Here is a 17,032-nt window from a genome sequence, read left to right as displayed (position 1 = left end):
ATGTAGAAAAATAATATTGTATGTATTTTTATTATCCTTCAATAAATTATAAAACAAAAATTCTGATTTATATTTGATTTACCCTCATATATATAAAAACGTCAATTCCTGATTATCCTTGAGTGGTTTAACCGCATTGCGGCTTAACTGTGATGCCTCTTGGAAAAAATAAAGTTTTAAAAACTTATAAAGAAGTTAAAAATTTAAAGTTTTTTCATCATTCTGTAATAGGTTTTACTCCTTCATTCATTTGCTACTTAAATGTGTGCATGTTTTGATTACGCTAATGCTGTACTAGAGTTCATTGTAGATATGATAGGACTATAAAATTCATATATAGATAGGGTTCTTTGTACTATATTATTATGCTTTGGAACTACAAAATTCAATTAAAGGAAATTTTTTTCAGACATTAAATCAAGTGATTGTATCTTATTTGAAAAATAATATCTAAAAGAATAAAATGTACAATTTTTTTTTAATGTCTACTTTTTTCTCTTTAGCTATTACAGTTTTAATAAGTGTTCATTAATTCATTACTTAGTACATAGGCTACTTCATGTACGATTTATTTATGTAAAGTATTAGTGATATTGAACTTTTGTAATATGTTAATATGTATTTTGAATAAACCTTTAGGTATTACTTTTACCAGGTACGTAATAGTGTAGTGTATTGTATTTTATTTTATTATTTGCAGTTATACATTAATATGGTAGTGCATGTAAGTACTCCAGTAATACTGCTTGTAAGTACTGCATGAACTGCAGTATAGTATTAGGTCATTTTAATACATATTACTCAAATATTATTTTTTGATCAACTATCATTTTGGATTATCTGCGATTCTCTTCCCTGTTATTACTGCAGATAATCAGGAGTTGACTGTATATTTATTATTCAAACTGTAAAGATTGTTTACTGTGTATATTAATGTTTATTACAGTGTACTGTCTACCTTTTATTTACAGTGTATGTTTATTAATTTTGTTTTACAGGGAGCAGAAGACGAAAAAACCATTACTAGGAATGACTTAGCCTTAGCATTAGCTCCTTGTTTAGTTGCTGTACCTGAGTTTGCTGAATATTGTATTCCTCTTACATTAGAAAAACTTGACTCAAATCTACATATTGCAAAACTGGACTCTCTCCATGTATTGGTATGTTATTAGAATGAAATATGAATATTAATTGGTGTATTATTTTCATATTTGTGTAATATGCATTTTAGAACTATTTATTATCAGTACTAATTAATGGCCACAATTTAAATAAAAATACATTATTACATTTGTAAGGAATGTAGCGATAAGAATTGTTTGTTCTTTATAGTAAAATGTTTAATTATTGAGTGTGTTTTGAGGAGGGTGCTTTATATATATATTTTTTTGTAAATAGGTAGGATGCTAATGTTGCTTATTTCATCACTTTTTGCTTTCTGCAATCTTATATGTAAAATTAGATTTCTCTTAAATTTCTTTTCTTAACTGATTTTTCCCAAAAAAAGATAAAAAACTTATTTCTAATATCATTTTTTTTGACATCTTGAAAGAAGTATGTTTTACCAACTAAAACTTACTCTATATTATATATTAGTGATATTTTAGTAAGGCGTGATGTAAAAATAAGTTTATATAGTTATAATCTGTTGCAACAATGCTAGGTTGGTTAGGACTACTTACATTATTCTTGACTTATAATCCTAATTCATAAATACACCAGTTTTTATTCACTGCTTAAATATAAAGCATAGTAAGATTATATTACCTGTGTAATGACTATTATTTGTTCTGAAAATCTAAATATAATTTATAATTGAAAACCACTTTTCTGTCCATGAGTTTTATCTTCTTAAATTTTTTTTATGGAATACAACAGAATAGGCTTTTTTGGTATTATGATGGTTGATGTATTGTAAATTTTGATATATCCGCCAATTTCTAGAGGACTGCCTAATGAATTCTAAATAGGAAAACAATGAAACAAATACACAAGTAATAAAACAAAGAAAATCAAACTATAATTATGACAGTATTTTTTTAATGCATTTTTAACCATAATAACTAAAAGTATATAACATTAATACAGAAGAGTGAATACAACAGAACAATTAAATTAATAAAAAGGTAAAAATGTGGAGCACTGTATTTATAGTCTGACTTAAACACATACTGAGATGATCTTTGCTTTCGCTAGGTATTGTCAGTTATCACCACCGCTTCAGTATATGATGGAGCATGTACATTTGCTAATAAAATACAAAAATAATAAGCATCTCTTTAAATTTATTTTGAAAAAATTCTTATATCTCCAATCTGAGACGTCATTCCGCTTCCCCATACCACTTCAAACTCAACAAAAAATTGCATCCTTATTTAGGAGTACACTGGAGCACCCTTCTTACAGTTCAGACTTATCATCCTGATAATTATTATATTATATTATTATTAATAATAATATTATATATGTTATTCAGAAACATTACAGAAAAATATTGTACTAAAAACAGAATGAAACATTATAGATTAGATATTTTAAAATCTTAAACGTTCAGATAATAAATAAAGATTGTTAAAAAGATTAAATAGAAATAAAAGGATATTTAAAAATTGAAAATAAAAGAATTTTATTAAATGCATGTCTGTTGCATATGTTGTAATTGAAATTAATAGTGACTTCCTAAAATGAGTATCTATTATAAAATTTTAAGTAATATATTTAAAAAGGCAATTAAAAACTTATTTCATTAACAAAAGATAATAAAAGGCCAAAGATTGCTTTTACCTTCCTTTGTTTTAACTAACCTTCTTGTAATTCATTCGTATTTTTAATTTCCTCTTCATTACTAGATTTCCAACTATTTAACACCATCTGTCAAATTGTTTTAAGCTTCTATTTTGAGGCTATTTTGAAGCTACTTTTTAAGGGCCCAGTTATTCATGACCATCATTGATGGTTGGCAGAGAGAGAAAAAATTAATTGTTTTTGATGATGGTACTTCAAAAACAAATTGTTTATCAATATAACATTTTAAGTCCTTGTAGTTATTACGGTACAATAGGCTACATTATATAAAGTAAAATGTAAATATATAAAAGTTATGATTATATAAATTTGTATCAAATTGTATTGGTATATAAATTGTATTAGCTGGGTATCAAGGAAGAAGCCTCCCTGAAGATTGTGGTTACTGCAATTTGGCGAAACCTGGGCAACAGTCTAGTACCGACTGATTCTTCCATGAAGCTGCTGCTACACAGCAACAAGTATGCAAGAGGATCTATGTATGAATAGCCCATTTCAGGACCAACCAGCACGGAGCACTCATCAGTCCCCATTGGTAAAAACTTACAGATATATCACTTGAACATTGAATCGATTTCAGCTGCTAAGAGTCAATATCTCTCACGCCTGTTGCTGCAGAATGCTGTAGATGTTGTGGCAATACAAGAGACTCACACCAAGGATGACACATCTTTACAGAAGGGGAAGATTATATGGATATGTTCCGGTTGGGTCCATAAATGATGAACAATATGGCATTGTGAAATATATCAGGTCCCATCTCATCGATTACTAAGTAACTTATCAGGACAGAACAGCCCATGTCTTTTTTTGGGTGCAGAGATTGCTGGCAGCACTGTTTTAATATTTAGAAACCTCCGCAGGTCAGTTGACCAAGTCCACCTGTAAGATCCTTCAGTCACCCGGTTGTGTGAGTTGGTTATTTCAACAGCTATAGCCATTCCTGGGAATATCAGGAATAGGACAACAATGGAAATATTCTAAATAAATGGATGAATATTGTACAATCTCCATCTTGTGAACAACACTAAAGATCCAGAAACGTTCCGATCTGGTAGATGACTGAAGGATTATTCTCCTGATATGTTCATCGTATCTAAATCTGGACATAACGATATGATACAACAAAAGGTCATCGGGTCTTTTCCATGAAGCCAGCATAGACCAGTCATAATTCATTATGGTACTGAAATTCCATTGGTTTCCTTCGTCCCTCAACTTTAACGGAATTTTCAGCTTGCGAACTGGGAACTGTTTCAGAGGGGTTTTGATAATACCATTCAGTGGATTCCCCCAATTCCATCCAAATATGAGCGATATGTGGGTGCGATTAATGTTAATGCCAGGAGATGTATTCCACATGGTTTTTGGAAGTAGTACATCCCCGGATGTTCTAAAGAGTGTGATGAGTTATATGCTTTTTTTCTTTTCTTTTTCCTGTTTAGCCTCCGGTAGTTACCATTCAGATAATACTTAAGAGGATGAGTGAGGATGATATGTATGAGTGTAAATGAAGTGTAGTTTTGTACAGTCTCAGTTTGACCATTCCTGAGATGTGTGGTTAATTGAAATCCAACCACAAGGAATACTGGTATCCACGATCTAGTATTCAAATCCATGTAAAAATAACTGGCTTTACTAGGACTTGAACGCTGGAACTCGACTTCCAAATCAGCTGATTTGGGAAGATGTGTTCACCACTAGCCCAACCCGTGGGTTAAATGAGTTATATGCTGAGTATCAGGAATCTCACAATGACTCAATAGCTTATAACCTATTGAGAGCTCTCAATAAGAACAGGAGAGAGAAATGCCATAAAACAATGGCAGGACTCAACTTTGTGCATTCTAGTCGGAAGGCCTGGGACCTTATAAGGAAGCTTGGTGCAGATTCAAGATTGTCAAGTACAGTCACACATGTGAATGCCAATGATGTTGCATTCAGACTAATGAAGATTTTGAAAACAAAAATAGACAAGGCATGAATCGTGAAAAATGAATTATACATATAGAGGTCCCATCTGAAACTACATCCAGACTACTCATGTAACTTGTGCATTGAAGAGCTTGATATAGTTATGAATATGCTGAAGGTAATTAAAGCTGTTGGCTTTGATGATATATATCTGGAGTCTCTTAAGGCCATTGGACCTAAAACTAGATTGTGGCTCATTGAATTTTTCAATGAGATTCTGCGAACTGGAAAATTGCCAAAGCTTTTCAAACAGGCTGAGATAATTGCCATCCTGAAGCCAGGCAAAGCCGTAACTGATGCTTTTCATTACTGACCAGTATTGCTACTCAGCATTACCTATAAGCTACTAGAAAGGGTTATTCTAAATCGCATTCAAGAGGCCATTGATCAAAATCATCCCCACTGAGCAGGGTGGCTTTTGGAAGCATCAGAGCTGCTGCGACCAGGTCTTAACACTGACAACTCTAGTGGAGGCAGGATTTCAGCGAGGTCTCAAATTGGCTGCAGTTTTTGTAGATCTTACGGCAGCTTATGACACTGTGTGGAGGGAGGGATTGATTTTGAAGTTTATTGAAGTCATTCCATCTCAAAGGCTGGCGTTTCTAGTGAGCTACATGCTCTCTGACAGACGCTTTAAGGTGATCCTGAATGGATGGGGTGATAGATGGAGAACTCTGAATAATGGCCTACCTCAAGGATCAGTTCTGGCTCCCATTCTACTAACTTGTATATCCATGACGTGCCAGACACAGGCTTCATGAAAATCCAGTATGTGGATGATGTAGCATTGGTCTTCCATATTAAGGATCTTATATACTGTGGGAGTGTGCTGACAGGTGATCTGATGAAATTAAGTGCGTACTTCTATAAATGGAGAGTTCAGTCTAACGCAAATAAGATTGAGGTTACTGCATTTCATTTAAATAATAAAGAAGTCCTAAGGAAGCTACATGTTACTTTCGATGGGATCAAAGTGCCCCATAATTACAATCCAGTATATCTGAGAAGCATTCTGGATCAGTCCTTGACATTCAAACAACAGTGCTTCAGGTAAACCATAGGATATATATATATATATATATATATAGTTGTATGAACTAAATTTATGAAAATAATTAGGTACTGTAAATATTTCAAAGTTTCATATATTACTTTTCTATGAGTTTGAGGGTTGATAATATATTTTAGGTAATCTTAAAATAAATATTAATTTAACAAGTATGAAATAAAAAGACTCAGCTATAAAAATTGACATGCACATGAAAGATTTGATAAAAAACCTAAAAAATATACAGCTTCTGCTCTACAGCAGTAAAAATTACATGAAACTGTTTATCTTTGTGTAAAATTAAAGCAGTAATGTGCATTTGTTTTTATATAGGAATTATAGAACTCTAATGGTATGTGAGGAAATACTGTTTAATTTTTAGAATGAAATGTGGTGATTAGAAATTGTAAGTGCTATGCTGGCTTAGGAACTTTACTGAATGTAAATTCTCTTCCTTGTTCCTAATCTGTTAAAAAAAATAATTTACTAGAACAAATGTTTCTGTAAATGAAAAAGGTAAAGAAGAATTTTTGTTATTACTAAAATAAATCTCGCCATAGTCACAGGCTCTTGGTGTGACTTATTACAAGACTGTTGCCTAAAGGGAAGGGTTTTGGTTTGAATGTAGTGTTTGGTTACATAATGAAAAAAAAAATTATAATTTGGCCCTAAACAGCTCATTTTGGCTATTTTTCAGTTTGTAAATGACGACAGGTGTAAAGTGTCTTGTGTAGGGATTAGTTTGTACTAAATTTTTAGCTTAATTAATTGTAAACTAGAGTACAGTGGTGATAATTATTAGTTTGTAACACTTTGTATATCTTTATTGATAAGTAGAAAGTGAAAAATGCTTCCTCATATTTACCATATTTTTTTTATTTTTTTTTTTTAGAGAGAAGGTTTGAAAATATGGAACATTGAAAGTATTGAGCCACATTTAGTTGATATTTGGTTGTCCATAAAGAAAGAATTATTGCCTGGTAGTGATGCTGAAGTACGTAACTCTTCAACTTTAACTTTAACATCTCTTATAAGAAAGTTAAATGATACACCTGATGAAAAAAGAGAATCAATTCTTAAGGCGTTCACTGATGATATTATCTCAAGTATGTTGTATATTATTCTATCTGTTAATGCATTCACAGTAATTTATATCTTTTTGTAAATTCTAGATTTAAATAACTTAAATCTGGATTTCGTGCTGAATGATTGAAATAGATTCTACACTGTATGGCTTTGAAGCAGAAAATATAATTAGATTTTTATATTAATGGACTAAAATCTTGAAAAAAATTCACTAATACTGGGTAAAATAGCTCCTCAGGGTGTATTTCTGGAGTTTAGCGAATAGTAGGGTTCTGATGCAAGTGTGTAATAAAAACATGAAACTGGTACAGAACTATATCACCTGGTATATTCTGTATCAAGTACATGAACTAAGCAATATTACACCAAGTGTGCAGAATCAGCACAATGAACAACTGTGCAACGCGTTGTGATGGATGGTTCGGTTCGCTTTCCTTCTTATCATTTAAAATAAAACCGAACTGATTCTTTTTTGGTTCAATTAAAGTTGAACTCAAATCGTATACAGTAACCTTTGCTTTTCTCCCACCACTTTTAAATCCTGTTGTACTCATTGTCTCCTTTTAATTGGCGCGTGGAGAACTAGCTTTGTAAAAAGCTGTGGTCATAGGTTAAACATAGTAATCAAAGAGGTGCTGTGCCTCGGTGAGTGCATGTGCAAACTGTATTGTTTGACACAATGGGTGTGTCAATATCATTATGTAAGCTAAGAGGAGGCTGTAGGATTGGATACCATCAAACCTCGAAACATTGCAGATCGGAACAGATTGATATAAACAATAGTAGAAAGAGAACCTTTGGTTCTTTGTTTCTGTCAGGCCAGAGCCTGTCTGTATAAGAATTAAAAATATCTTCCATTTGGTAGGTATTCTGGTACCAAATACTAAAAGTTTCTGATACTTTGATTCAGAAACATTCAAGTACTCGTTTCAGTTTGGATCAGGTACAGAATAATTGTGTTTCGACCTGTGATTAGTATTTTTAGGAAAATACTAATAGTATTAGTAATTAGTATTTTTAGGAAAATACTAATCACAGGTCTATAGCTTTCTGTACTATTGTTCTCATGCAAGGTTTGATTAAAAAGTTATAGAAATATTGATGTCTATAGATTCATCAAATCCAGCAGAAGTTTTAATTTTCTTCCTGGATTCCTTACATATTCATATTGAGGAAGTACTGAACAAATAATCTGATTGTACATCACTCAAGTGCTTGTCAATATGGGCAACTCTTTAGCCAAGAACTGCATCACACATGCAATTCATGTTACAGTGATTGTTTGGGTAATGTTAAAAATTTGTTAATGATCCAAAATATTTTAAAGGTTTTATTATATTATTCTTTTTTTTAATTAGATTTCATATTTATGGTTAAAATTTATTGGCCTTATTTGCCATTATTTTTTTTTTAGTTACTAATTGTTAACGATATAAAAAATACTGAAGCAGTGTAAGTGTTATTAAGTGTAGTTATCTAATATTTGTTTAATTATTTAACTACTTAAAAAGTGAAGTTTTTGTTTTACTTCTGGAATATTTAAATTATTTAAAGAGTTATTTTCTGGTTTTATTCTTTGTTATAGGCACTTCTGGATTGTTATCAGACATGAATTTAAGTTTATTTGGCCCTGCTATTCATATATTAGTAACTTCTGCTAGAGCATCAAATTTTGTCTGCAAAGAAATCATTTCTCAAGCAAGTATTATTTAATTATGTGTTTCTATTTATCTTTTATTGTTTATTCAGATGTAGTTTTCATAATACATGTATTAAAAAACAATTTATTTTGTATAAAATTTAAAATTATATATGTTTGTCATATATATAAAAAAAACTTTATGCAAAATTTTATGCAGATAACTCATAATAACTGCAGACAGAATTGGAAATTCAGTTTGTCCTAGGGGAACAAATTTTTTGTACATAGTTCTCAAGAAGAAAAGATTAACACATTATTAACATTGAATTAGATAGACCTGTTTACCCATCTTAAGTATTAATGAATTTGCCATTTTCTATTTACTTGAGCTTGCTTTGTTTAAGGTCCTAAATATGTAAAAGTCTACTCCAGTCACGTCTTTAAAAAGAGCTGTAGGTAATTTTTTTTCAAATTGTGACACAAACATTCAAATGAATTTTTTTTTAGTAGCTGTCATCCTGACCCTGTAGGGGAAGCACCTGCCTTGTGAGATTCCGGTCTCGACACCATCATCCCTTTTGTTCCTAGCCCTGATAGGCTTTACCAGAGGTCATCTTTTAGACCCCTCTAAATCTGTTTACTTGTCACAGTCATTAATTTTCTAGTCTTGTAGCACTCAGTTGACCTTTGAGCAACAGTAATTATTGATTGTGTTGAAAATGTTTTCAAGCGTTTCAAAATTTTTCACATTTGGAAGTTGACCAACTCTTGATTGATTTTCAAAATAGTATCAGGTAATCTAGAGAGAGTTATCTGTAATAGAATACCTCAGTTCCTAGTTGGGCCATATATGTTTTTATTAAATAGGTATATTTTTTATGATGTTGACCTTTTTACAGGTAATTTTATTGGTAAAATTACAGTATTTGCTGATGATATTACACTTTTATATGGGTCTAAATATGTATGAGTTTCTTAATTGTATGAGATGGATTTAACTAAACTGCAGTTGCAGTTTACCTATAAATAAATGTAAAACTTTACATTCACAAATTTCTCAATAACAAAGGAATTCTTTTCTGTTTGTATTTTATTCTTTTGTTATTGATGTGGATTTGTTTTCAATTTGGCTGACTGTAGACTTTGGTATCAGTGTTCTTGCACTATTTTAAATTAGAAACATATAATTAAATATATGAGTGTTGTTGGTTGAAAGTTTTATATGGAAACAGTATCCTATTCTCAAAGTTATACTTGAAGAATGATTTATAAATATCAATAATTTCCATTGAAATTTATATATTGCATTATTAATTTCATTATTTTGCAAGTTAAAGTGGTTTTTTTTTAAATGATTTGCAAAAGACATTTTTTAGATTTTGAATGGTCATATGATAGTATGTATTGTTGTATTTCTTTTATTGTAGTTGGTAAAAGGAAACATCGTCATCCTTATTTGATTTTTTCACCAATTAATATTTGAAATATGAGTATTGCTTGTACATTTAATAAAGTGTTATTTTAAATGTTACCCAATTAAAAAGGTACATTTGATTATTATCAGTTTTTAAAAAATTACAGTTAAATCTTTGATACATCAAATAATTATTTTTAAACTGAAAATTTAGTATATGTTTAATTTTCAAGTTGGTATTTTGGTTTTATTTTCATTTTTATTTTACATTTTGTCTGATTTCAAATTACACTATTTTTAACATTTGGCAGTCAGATATTAACAGTGACTGACTTCTAGTATAATATTTTTAATTGTTTTAAGTAATTTTTACCTAAATTTTTATGATTTATCTGATACTTGCATAATTGGAAAGTACTTGGATCATTTAATTAAATCTGTTGGTTGAATTTTCCAACTATTTTTTAATTTTAATTACACATCAGGAAATTCCCTTGTTAATAAGATATTGGAATTCCTGAAATAAGTGTTAAGATTTTACTTAATTATTCTTAATCTCTATTCTCTATTAATCTGTATTAATAATCTTCTCTATAATCTCTATTCTTAATCTCTTAATTTTTCTCTTAATTATATACTTAATTATTTCTTAAAAATTCTCTTTTATATTTTTATGTTTCTCAAGAATCAAAGATGCATCTTGTAACATTTACTGCCTTGTATTTTAATTTATTTATTGTTTACAATTTTAATTTATTGTTACTTAAATCTTTTAAAAGATTTATCATTTTGTGATTATTGTAATGTTTGAATTACTTTATTTATGTATTTATTATTTAATTAGGTTATACCAAAACTATATGAATTACCTCAGAATACCTCTCAAGATACAGTTATTGTTATTCGAACATTAGATTTATTTTTAAAATCAGAATTACAACATTTATCAAATGCAGATGGTAAGTTACATAGTACTATTAATTTGGTTTAATGTTTATATGTATATATATTAGTAACTTTAATGATTCTTTTCTTAAGATTGGAATTGGGAACAAAGAGTATTTTGTTTAAAAGTAAATATGTTTCTTAAGTATTAAATTTGAAAGAAATGTGTTTGAAATTTATTGTGTATATGATTTTGGTAGGAAGATTGTTTATTAAACAAAACTGATAAACTATAATGTTATGGATATTTTGTTGAATTTAGTGTTTTGGTATGGAAGAGATAATGAAGTCCTGTGATTATTTTAGTTTTTTATTGTGTTCTGTTTTTTCAAAAGATACATTATTTAAGATATTTTGTTGAATATTTATGTATGTTGAAAGAAAAATATTGTTGAATTTTTAAGCATATTCAGATGTTTTGCTAAAGTGCTGTAACGTAAAATTTGTTTGTTTAGATGAATGACTTATTTTTTGTGAATATTATTTCCTGGGATTTTAACATGTAAAAAGCCATTTAATTTATTATTGCCTTCTTGTGGGGTTATTTTCATTAATTTACTATTATTATTTATTATTAATACTTTTTATTACATTTAGTGAAGGAAATAAAAACAAGCAAAAAATTATCAGCTTGCATTATGGCATGCAAGTGTACTGCTGATTTAAATTGTCAGTAAAACTGATTGTTTGTGAATGGATTTTTACAAATGAGGTGTCATTTTATTCAAAATAGATGCTTAATAAATGTTGTAATAAGAAGTAAAAATTTTATCAAACAAATAATTACTAAGATATTGAAGATTAAAAAATTAAGATGTCTACCATTTTGAAATTTATGAAGGTACATTTTCAAAATCTTTTATTTTTTAGAATAAGACACCAGTCTTAGATTTGTCAAATATAATTAAAGTGGGTGTACCCGCTCCTGAGAAATAATTTTTTTGTTGAAAATCACAAAATGTCGTCGAGAAGAAAACAAAATAGGACTTATATTGACATGAACATTTTTGCTCATTTCTGTGTCCTGAATTAGTACTTGAAGTTTGGCGAATACATTCCAGAACACTCCATTTAGCAGATTGAGCAATATTTTATATAAGTGTACCTGAAAACTGGTATTATCATTATTGCTGGAATGTATTATTAAAAATATGATTTATATATATATATATATATATATGATCTCTATTAAGATTGTATCTTTTTAAAAAAAAAGAAACAAAATTACTTCTGCAATGGCTAGATTAATTGTGGTAAGATATTTCATTAAGAAGATTCTGATTACCATGTGTATTTCAAACAAAAGATGCTTCTTACAAATCTAATCTAAAATTAATCTAATTTACAGAAAAGGGTTAAAGCAATAAAAGCCAGTTAATAAGTCATGTTTTTGTAAGCTAAAGAATATACAATTAAATTACTTATTTCTATATCTAAGTAAGCATACTGAGTGAAATGCATTAAAAATTTTGCTTGGAAAAAAGGATGTTTAATTGAAATGATGAGATTGTAAATTAGTATAATTGATTATTTTGAATGTCAGAAGTATTGAAAAAATGTTAATTATTATAGTTTAAATTCTTTTTCAGATTCTTATAGTGATATTTGGTCATTATATCCTGACATGCTTTTATCAGCAGCTTGTCACCACAATCATGATGTACAGGCTGCTGCATTTGAAGGTCTAAAAACATTAGTACGTCACTTATCTGAAAGTAATAGAAATTTTGTTTATCAACATTGTGAAATTGTTTTATCCAGTGGAAATGAATTAGTAAAGTCAGTATTTATTTTCTTAATATAAATCATGTTCTTCTGTTTTCTTGTATGAATATTTCTTGTATAGAATATTCAGTTTTAGTATTAGTTTTTAATTCTTTTGGTGTTTGCAACTTCTAGGAATCTTGGGATCCTTGAGTTGTACTAAAACAATTCTTAAGTTAATAAAAGTTAATTTTTGAAAAGTTATGAAGTTGATTGTTGAATAATGAATATGATTTATTACTTTTGGAACAGAGTTTTATAAAAAAAAGTGTAGTTCTGTTCTTATGTTTGTGTGTAACTTACTTATTCCATGGTCTTCGAACTCAAAAATTTGTAGCTGCACTAACAAAGATCTGCCAATTCTCCTTGTCATGAGCCAACCTGACCCATTTGTGGTCCCTACACATGATTTCTCCAGATTAAGTCATTCCATTCACTAACCTCAGCTACCGAAAGATATATATGTCATACATATTGACTACTGTGCTAATAAAATTTAAACCACCAAAACACATAAATAGATAAGTTAAACTTAACATATTAATTCCAAGAATTGATTTTCACAGGATCCCGCATCTTAAATTGCTATTAATTCTATAATTACATTAAAATAAATTGTTTTTAAAATTTGTGAATTTTGAATTTGTTGAAAATGTTACTATATTATAAATTTTGAACTGGACAACTGAATTTGTATATTTTTTCATAAAAAAAATTATAAAACATTTTCAAAAAATTCAAAATTCACAGATTGTAAAAACAATTTATTTTATATATATATATTTTTATTTATAGTTATATATATTAATTTTTCCCATACTCAGTAATGATTTTGACATTGTTTTCAATTATATTTCTACAGTTGCCTATAACATTCAAATTGTCTGTATAATTAAATACATGGATGTTTCCATTCAAAGATATATTCCTTCCACTAAATATTAAAATCATCTGATAATTAATTTCTTATACGATCTCCACCCTTAGTTTCATCCATGTAAACTTGAATCATCGTAACTTCTTGGGAATACCAAATTGATTTAATTTCTCTTATAGTATCTCTTCTAAATGAATTTTAGAGATTTATAAGAGGCCTTTATGACATCTATAAATAGTTTATGAACCTCCTGATTATACTTGTATCTTTTTTCCAAAATCTGTCTGACAGTGAAGATTTGATGATCCGTTGTTGATTTATCTATTTGAAATTTACATTGATAATCCCTGATAATTTTGCTGACAAAAGATGCTAATCATGAAAATAAAATATTAGATAAGGTTATAGGACATTGGCAGCAAAGAGGTATCTCTATAATTGTTATGTTTATATATTAATTTTTAAAAATATTTTATAACTTCTAAAATATTGAATTGTTTACAAAACATAAATCTGTTTAATTATAACTGTTTACAAAAAAAAAAAAATCTTTTTGCATGGATGCTAAGTACATTTTTTTTTTTTTTAGTGATCATTTTTGGCAGTTATAGTTTCAGGATTAAAATCTGACACCCTATACTCAGTAGAGTCTCCAGGGTTTGATATTAAATAAAAGAAAATTAATTACTTCTGCATTTTTATAACTTAAGGCTGAAGTATTTTTTTGTCAAAAATTGTGTCTTATCCAAATAACATAACACCAGTGCCTTAGTGATTTATTTCAACAAGATCAAAACACTGATTTTATCCTATGTTATGAATAATATGTTTTATGTATGAAAAACTTTATTTTTTTTCAAATGCATTTTTCAAAAAGAAAACAAATTTGACAAGTTTTATACCATGCTGAAAAGAAATGTTAAAATTTAAAGGTTTAACTAATACAAAAAACAAATTTGCTTAGATTTTACTAAATTGAGAATAAAAATGTATCTACTTGATGAGAAATAACATACAATTTTTTCTGTGGCATAATTAATTATTAAAACAATAATAGATATAATTATCAACTACGTAATGTCTATGCAAAACAAAAATGCTTTGCTTTCCCATAGTATTTGATTGTGCTTATTTTTTTAAATAAATGGAAGACTTATTAATTTTGGTATTAGTAGTTTAGAATGTTTACTACCATAAATTCATCGATTGAGTGATTTTTTGAATTTAATCTTTATTTTTATAATTTCATAGTATCAACATAAATTTTGATGTTCTGCTAATGTTTTCATAGCAGTTTCATGATAAAAAATAAGCAATTCTTTTAAACCAGGAGACACATCAGTTGATGTTATGTCACTCAGTTAATTACAAAGCCACTGAATCTCCCAAATGATGTCTATTTTATGTGCTTTTAGAAATAATATGGTAATTAAGTAAAATTTTATTTAGCTTTTTAGTTTTTGGGAAGTGTAAGTTTTGCCTTATTCTTTAAATTATTTATTATTTATTTATTTATTCTAGTTTTGTATTTTAATAAATATTTTTCCTTTTTTGTGTAGGGAAAACTGTATAAGATTTTTAAAATCATCGGCAGAGTTGTATCCATTAGAAGTAATGAAAAATATGGTTCAGTCAAAATTATTAATAGATAAAGGTAATTATGTACAATTAGTTGAATTATATAATCTAATCATTATTGTTGTTATCTGCCAGTTTCTGTGGCATAGTGGTAGTGTCTCTGCTTTTTATATGGAAGTTCTGGGATTGAGCTGGTCAGGCATAGCATTTCTTACATGCTCTAAGATTCATTATCATCTATCAGTAACTGTTATTGGGATTCAGCCTGTTATTTGCATATAAATAAATAATTAATTGTTAATAAATTTTGAACTTTTATTTTTTTATTATACCCCTTTTTTTATAATTTAATAAAATGAGCTTAGGATTTTTATAATTTATAGTTTGACATATTACTTAAAAATCAGTGTTCTGACCTTTAACAATTAAATATAATATATTTTTTCATTTGATTTTTGTTAATTGATATACCTTTCATTTTTTTGCATGAATTTTCAGTTATCAAACCAAAATAAAGTTAAATCAAGTCAGATGTTTTAAATAAAAAGATTACATGTTCAGCATTGGCAATTTGAAGACTTTTTTTATAAACTCTTAGTACTGGACTATTATAGTATAGTGGTGTTTAGCTTGATAATGAGGAAAAATATTTTTAAGATAATTATTTTAAATAATATTTATACTATATTATTGTGTTTTGAAAGCACGTTTTCTTATGTTGAAACTTTTATTTTATTTGTATTTATCTAATCATAATATGTTGCTATTTAGCTTCATTAACTCTGTATTTTGAAAAATATTTCTATTGTTTGATATTTATTTTTTTACTTTTAATTACTATAAATCCATTCTATTGCACTGTAGTACAGTTATTATTGTTTATTTTCATCATGTTGAAAAAATATTTTTGTTGATTATTGTTAATTTTTGTTGATTATTGTTAACATATTTTTTATTTTATATGCATGTATAATTCATTTTTTTTTAGGCTGTCCAGATATAGATAAACAGAAGTGGCGTATTGAAACGTTATGTGCTTTAATCATGTTACCTGAATTTATTGAGCCTGTGTCTGATATATTGTTAAGTTTGGTAGATGAATGTTGTGATTTTACTTCAGTAGTTCTTCATAGTATTAGGTAATGCAAGTATTTATATATAAAAAAAAATATTTTTAGTTACAATTATTAGAAAATAATAAAATTTAATGACTAATTGTATTATGAAAGTGTATTATGATCAACCCTATACTTATGGGAATACTGTATTTCTTCTTTAAAAAAAAAAAAATCGTACTTTCAAAGTTTTACTAAAAATATACTGTAAGTTTGCTGAATGTACTCTATTCTTTTCACCATTGACAGATGTCAAATAAACAGTAATTTTCCTTGAAGAAATTACTTCTGGAGCAAATTATTTTTTAAGAATTCATAAGAATTTTGTTTTTAAATTTTAAGGTAAATATTTATCTTGATCTTGAATGAGAATAAAAAATTTCATTTTTTTGTGAAATAATTTGCCCTAGGAAATTTGCTATATGTAGTATGTCAAGTGTATCTGTTTTATGTGATTGTTAGACAATAAAATTAATTTAATTTTAAAATTAATATTAAATATTTTATTTTATATTATCTAATTTTTCTTTAAAATTTTCTCTTTTGTCAGGTGTATTGTATGAAATTTGTTATAGTTTTACTACATTAAACTGATGGCTTTTATTTTTATTTGTATAGCATTGTGAGTCTTGATTAATATTACACTGTGTGTATACCTTTTCTACTGTGATTTGAAAAGCTGGTTCTATTGAGAGTAGTGGTTGAATGTGTTGTTTGTGCCAGTTGGCTGGCATATGAATGTGTATATGTCTCAGCTGTATAATGTGTAGTCAATTGCGGTTAA

At 28.0% G+C, this 17,032-nt stretch overlaps 1 protein-coding gene across 3 annotated transcripts in view; it reads left to right on the top strand.

Annotated features, from left to right (window-relative positions):
• Mms19 (MMS19 nucleotide excision repair protein) overlaps positions 1–17,032 on the top strand; it is a 64,568-nt gene that overhangs the window by 23,267 nt on the left and 24,269 nt on the right. For all 3 annotated transcript variants that reach the window (XM_075366614.1, XM_075366613.1, XM_075366616.1), the window contains exons 5-11: positions 999–1,160; positions 6,720–6,933; positions 8,499–8,611; positions 10,814–10,928; positions 12,504–12,693; positions 15,115–15,209; positions 16,122–16,272. In XM_075366614.1, the coding sequence (XP_075222729.1) occupies positions 999–1,160; positions 6,720–6,933; positions 8,499–8,611; positions 10,814–10,928; positions 12,504–12,693; positions 15,115–15,209; positions 16,122–16,272 (1,040 nt within the window). The remainder of the gene's footprint in view (positions 1–998; positions 1,161–6,719; positions 6,934–8,498; positions 8,612–10,813; positions 10,929–12,503; positions 12,694–15,114; positions 15,210–16,121; positions 16,273–17,032) is intronic.

The sequence above is a fragment of the Lycorma delicatula genome, chromosome 5 (assembly GCF_047948215.1).
Source record: "Lycorma delicatula isolate Av1 chromosome 5, ASM4794821v1, whole genome shotgun sequence".
NCBI lineage: Eukaryota > Metazoa > Arthropoda > Insecta > Hemiptera > Fulgoridae > Lycorma > Lycorma delicatula.
This window is presented reverse-complemented; position numbering and strand designations above follow the sequence as displayed.